The following is a 5,842-nucleotide window of genomic DNA, read 5'->3' as shown; positions in this document are numbered from 1 at the left end:
AATGTGATGGTGTTATATTTTTTCTAAATATTTTGTAAAAAGAAATAAATTTAGTGGCAGATTACTTAGTGTTAAAGTCAAATTAAGCCGCAAAGAAGGGTAATTTGTGTTAGTGAAAATTACATTTCTCAAGATCCTATAAAATGTGGCAGCATATACTTATTGAAACATTTATAAATTCCAACTTTAAATATGAATTCATGGAAATCAAAGATTGTGTAAAACATAAGGCATTTATGCAACAAGTATATTCTGCTAATCTAATATAAATTTGCTGCTTTAAAGTTGATCCCAGAAAGGGGAATCTCACCCATGGTTTTGATTCTTGAGTTTTGATGGTGACTCAATATCAATCAGCTCATATAAAGTGATTTTCTTGGAATATATGCTGGCTGGCTTCCTTCCTAATAATTCTGGGATTTTATATTTTAGGCTAAATGCTTAAACTGAGGATAAATTTTGCCAAAGACCTCTATGATACTTTTACTAGTTTCACCTTTCCAGCATTTAAAACTAATGACCTGGTAAAAACGTTGGGAATATAAAGCTGAAAAGGCAATAAGCATACAGGGAAAAAAAAGGGCAGCAGTATCGAAGCACAATTTCTGCAAATCTTCGAAAAATCATACTGAAAAAACATCAATCAAAGACATAACTAATGAGCTTGGTAATTTTGAATAACTTTAACACTTCCACACTCCTCAAAGTTTTACAAAACCTATGGCATTCCATAAACCAACAGCATCTCTCTAATGCTCAAACAAACAACATCAAGAAACCCGTCCTGGAGCATGCACAAACCAAAACCGTTTCCCAATCGCTTTTGTCATGAGTCATCATCTTCTGGATCTGCTGTACAATCTGCCAACAAACTGAAAATTAGTACCATATAAATCGCATAAGGTTAAACAGTCCGGTAATGGAAGAAGTCTCTCAATCCGTACAAATTAAATGCACAATCATAGCAAGTATCACAACATTTCTATAAGCTAATTGAACGAGTAGATTAGATAAGTGGTCAAGCTAGGCTCGAACAGTTCATCGCCTATGATTGCACTGAGTCTTTAGAATTACACTGTTGCAGACCATTTCTAATTTCAAGGTCCAAAGTGAGTTGAAATGTCCATTTAATCCAATTTTTAACCTAAGCCGACTCCGATGCAAGTTGCTTACCTGTACATGATGTGTGCACAGCTAGACATTACATAGCACCTGGGGCATCTCTCATGCTTATATTCACACTGTTTCGCATGGTTCGTCTACCGATTCCTGCATTGCCTTTTTGCATCATGGCAACAAATTCACCATAATCGATTCTTCCATCCTGTAGAAGAAGAAAATCAAAACTTAAATCATCGGTCAAAGGATAAAAAAGAAGACCTATTCCAACTGAAAAAAGAGGTGCAATGAGGATCAAGGACCTGCAAAGGTACTTAGACATTGTTCCCTGCTATTACCATTTACTCAACCATATAAGACAAGAACTATAAAAATTGATGAAACAAATCAGCTAGCTCGAGAATATGACTAACATTATCTTGATCAACTTCTCTGATTATATCCTCGAGCAAAACATCTGTCATGTTATGCTCAGCACAAGCTTGTTGAAGCTCATCAACTGTAATATACCCACTTCCATCCTTATCAAAGTATCGGAATGCAGCAACGAGATGCTCCTCACGCTCTAGTTTATTAAGGTGAACTGTTGCAGCTATGAATTCTCCATAATCAATGGTCCCACTATTATCGACATCAGCCTGAAAACAAATAAACGAGAGCAGAGATGATCAGGCTGCAAACTTGCAACTAATACAGGAAATAACATAACAAAGTACAGTAACTACGCATGTCATTAAATCATTGCCACCCTTGTACAAAAGTATTTTTAAAAACAAGCATTCTCAATCATATGACTTAGCCTTTTATACCAAGCTATCTGCTATCCCGCATAAATTCATGAAAACATATAATTGACATTTAGCCAATTAGACCAAATGAATAAGAAGCAATATGAAGACTTATTAAGGAAGCTGAAGATTAAGAACCAAATATTCAGACCAAACAAACTTACTGCATCCATAAGGTCCCTTATCTCTGTATCTTTCAAGGTAGAGCCGTATCTTCGCAAACCAGCTTTGAGTTCATCAAATGTGATTGCACCACTGTTATCAGTATCCATAGACGTAAACATTTCTCTTAAACCAGCAATCTCCTCCTCAGAAAGACTTTCAGCTATTACCTGATAGTAACAAAATGGTGGAGCTTACTTTCAGAACAAGTTGACCACATTAACTCTAAAAAAGAGCATGTTTAATGAGAAACAGCTTGCTTTTGCTGCACTGATTTTGTATTAGGCCTTAATGACACAAAGAAAACATCGTGTGACTCATTAGACAGGATCCTAGTTTTACATATATATCCTGTTTCTTCTCTCGCAATGCACAGACAGGTCACAGACGCAGACTCAGGCGCATACATTTCTCAAGAGTCTTACCCGTAAAGCCATCTTCTTTAGTTTATTCATTGCAGAGAATTGTTTGAGGCGAGAAAGTACAGCTGGATCCAGGGCCCTATCAGGAGCAACCCCATTTTCACAAATCCAAGGATGACCTAAACAATACAAAAGGCACAATTTAAGTTTCAGAAACATTTTGAACACCCCAAGTTAAGCGACTAGCAAATATGGAGAGATCCGTTGGGTTTTTCATTTCATTAACACTAACTTGGATAATAATAGAGAGGTGGTAAATGTTACATACATAATACTTGATGAGCAGTCAGTCGCTCTGAAGGTCGAGAGCATAACATCTTTCGAATTAGGTCTTTTGCACTATCAGATATTAGGGGCCAAGGGTCTGAATCAAAGTCAATATGTCCTTTTAACACTGCATCAAATATTCCTTGCTGTGTTTCTGAAAAAAATGACAGACAAATAGTCGTAAGTATAAGAATTACTTAAAAATTCTATAGAGCCAAAAAAACATCATCAATACCTGCCCAAAATGGTGGCACACCACTTAGCAATATATAGAGTATAACTCCTGCAGTCCATACATCTGCTTCTGGTCCATAATGTTTGAGAAGTACTTCGGGAGCAACGTAATATGGACTGCCAACCACGTCGGTAAAAACTTGGCCTAACATTGCAAACCACACATTATATCAATAAACTTTATTCCAGACGACATCGGTTTCATTATATACTAAAGGGGTTGAAATTACTGCATGACTCGCTAAAATAAGAAAATTTGACTCTTTAATTATTAAGTCCAAATGTTAAACAAGATCAGGTAATAGACCTAATAAAAGAGGAGCAAGCATCGAATTAAATGTGTCCTGAAAAATGATTCTCCACTAATGACTTGGTATATGCTCCAGCCTCCAGCTACTTAAAGTTGCTTCAAATCCATAAAAACATAAACTTGCAACATTAAGTAAGAACATTTCATTGCTTACCGGGTTTAAAGAAGACTGAGAGTCCAAAATCAATGGCCTTTAGAGAGAAATCATCATCCTTGTTAACTAACAAGAAATTCTCAGGCTTTAAATCTCTATGCATAACCCCGAGCGAATGACAAGCCTCGACAACCCCAACAATGATCTTAGTCAATTCAGCTGCTTTCCTCTCGGAGTAATGCCCCCTCTGGATAATCCGATCAAACAATTCACCTCCAGAGCAAAGCTCCATCACAATATGCACATACAAAGTATCCTCGTATGCACCTTTAATGGTCACAATATTCTTATGACCAGCCAAATGGTGCATTATCTGAATCTCCCTCCGAACATCCTCCACATCCTCCTTGGAGATCAACTTCCTTTTGGATATAGACTTACAGGCATACTCAGTGCCTGTAGAGATCTCAGTACACAAGTAAGTAGTCCCAAACTGTCCTTGTCCTAACTTACGACCTAAAGTGTAAAGGTCACGGATGTTGGGTGTTTTATGACCCAAAACATAGTAAGCCTGGTGATCAATACCACGTCTCATGGTGTTATTGTTGTTGTCTTTCTTGGTAGGGTTAATGACAGGCAAATGGGTTTCTTTTTGGTTGGTTTCTTTGGAGAATTCTTGAGCAATCAGTTGTTGAGAGTTTAAAGTAGAAGGGGAATAATCGGTGGTGGTGGTTGAACGGCCGGAAGAAGTGTTGTTGCGGCTAGAACAATGGTCTTTGGGCTGATTGTCGCCCTTATGAAGTTTCCCCTTTAAAGATCCACGGCATGTATTGCCCATGAAACAATCAATATTTCCCCCACAACTCTATTTTCCTCATCCAATGATATCTCATCAATTACACTGAAAAAAAATGTGAACTTTCAATAATCCCAGAACTGAAACTTCAAAAAATATCACAAATTTTTCATGCATAAACCACAAATCTAAGCATCAAAAGAATCTCATATCAGATCAGAGTATCGGAATTAAAAAGGAAAAAAAAAAGAAAAGAAAAAGTGATTTCTTTTTTCACTAATATCCACTAAACCAAAAAAAGTAAGTAAACAAAGTCAGCACCTTTCTAGAGCTAAAAGAAAAAAGATCAAACACCCAAAGATCTAAACATAAATAACAATCAATATAAGAAGATGAAAGGGAGAGAAAGATCAAGTACCAGTTTTGGAGTGAAAAGAAAATGAAGAAAGACAAAAAAGGATAAGGGGGGAAAAAAGAGATGATTGAAGGAAATGGCTAAAGTGGATGAATATAAACGATTGTAAATACGTCCATAGGAACCAGCTGGTGAAGGCTTTTTTTTTAATGTTTGAATTAAGATTCTGATTTTGTTGTTGTTTTTAGGTACTGTTTCTAAGAACCATCGTGCTTGTTGAGTGCTGACCAGCTAACTCTCCTCGCTTTCCTCTTTCTTTCTTTCTTTCTTTCGCCTCAAAGCCCTTTAAAAAACGCGGCTTTATTTTTCTTACCGGCTAAATTATTATTATGCGGTGCAAGAAAAAATACATTATATTTTTTTAATTTGATAAAAATAATAATAAACTAAATGTTAATTATTTTAAAAGGGTTAATTTCGTAGAAAATCCTCAAACTGTGGTTCAATTCCTAAATTCATCCTGCCACTTGTTTATATCCAACTTATCAATGTGATAGATACAAATGTATTTACAATTTGATCTACTTATTTTAAATATGCTTCACGCCATATTCGGAAGGATGTTTAATGCCTAATTGATGACTAGATTAACAAAAGAATGCAATTGATACAACAATCATCTTGAAGTTTAAGGGTTGATTTAAAATGGTTAAAACATGTTGTTAGTCCCTATACTTTGACAAATTTTGAAATTTAATACTTGTACTTTAAAAGTTAAAAATGCAATTGGTACAACAATCATCTTGAAGTTTAAGGGTTGATTTAAATTGGTTAAAACATGTTGTTAGTCCCTATACTTTGACAAATTTTGAAATTTAATACTTGTACTTTAAAAGTTAAAAATTCCATCTTTTCACTTTTTCAATTTAAGAATGTCCAATTATTATAACTATTAGTAATTTCAGTTAAAATTTGCCAACCTAATATATTTTTTGTTAATTCATATGTCACATCATATGAGGATAGTCTAATCGATATAAAATATTGATAGATTTTGATAAAAAATTATTTATAATTTTAATAATTGAATTAGAATTTTTAAATCGATAAATTAGGACTAACTTTATTTTTAACTTTTTTAAGTATAGGACTAAATGGAGTTGAAGGATAAAAAAGGGTAAGAAAACTAAACTCAGTAAACCATCGATTCTCAATGTTGACCTTTTCTCGAAAGCTAGGAGAATCGCGGCAACGTAGGAGTTCGTAGTTATTTGATTGGTACGTGTTGTACACGT

General features: G+C 34.9%; 1 protein-coding gene across 1 annotated transcript; it reads right to left on the bottom strand.

Annotated features, from left to right (window-relative positions):
- Positions 1-602: 602 nt before the first annotated feature.
- LOC108476026 (calcium-dependent protein kinase 26) lies at positions 603-4,944 on the bottom strand. The gene is made up of 9 exons (XM_017778077.2): positions 4,611-4,944; positions 3,457-4,297; positions 2,994-3,137; positions 2,760-2,912; positions 2,495-2,610; positions 2,072-2,239; positions 1,533-1,757; positions 1,174-1,324; positions 603-861 (listed from the first exon to the last, which is right to left on the bottom strand). Exons 2-8 carry the CDS (start codon positions 4,232-4,234, stop codon positions 1,202-1,204), a joined length of 1,707 nt encoding a protein of 568 aa, XP_017633566.1. The 5' UTR covers positions 4,235-4,297; positions 4,611-4,944; the 3' UTR covers positions 603-861; positions 1,174-1,201.
- Positions 4,945-5,842: the final 898 nt, after the last annotated feature.

The sequence above is a fragment of the Gossypium arboreum genome, chromosome 3, assembly GCF_025698485.1.
Source record: "Gossypium arboreum isolate Shixiya-1 chromosome 3, ASM2569848v2, whole genome shotgun sequence".
NCBI classification, from domain to species: Eukaryota; Viridiplantae; Streptophyta; class Magnoliopsida; order Malvales; family Malvaceae; genus Gossypium; species Gossypium arboreum.
The sequence above is the reverse complement of the archived record's forward strand: the minus strand, read 5'-3'. Positions and strand labels throughout refer to the sequence as shown.

What these genes read in the sequence shown, in the direction of transcription:
- LOC108476026 (XM_017778077.2), bottom strand. Translation starts at nt 4,234, where the DNA reads ATGGGCAATACATGCCGTGGATCTTTAAAGGGGAAACTTCATAAGGGC. An exon ending in GACTGCTCATCAAGTATTAT is followed by an intron (nt 2,611 to 2,759) that starts GTATGTAACATT and finishes TGTATTGTTTAG; the next exon opens with GTCATCCTTGGATTTGTGAA. An exon ending in TAAAGAAGATGGCTTTACGG is followed by an intron (nt 2,240 to 2,494) that starts GTAAGACTCTTG and finishes TGTTACTATCAG; the next exon opens with GTAATAGCTGAAAGTCTTTC.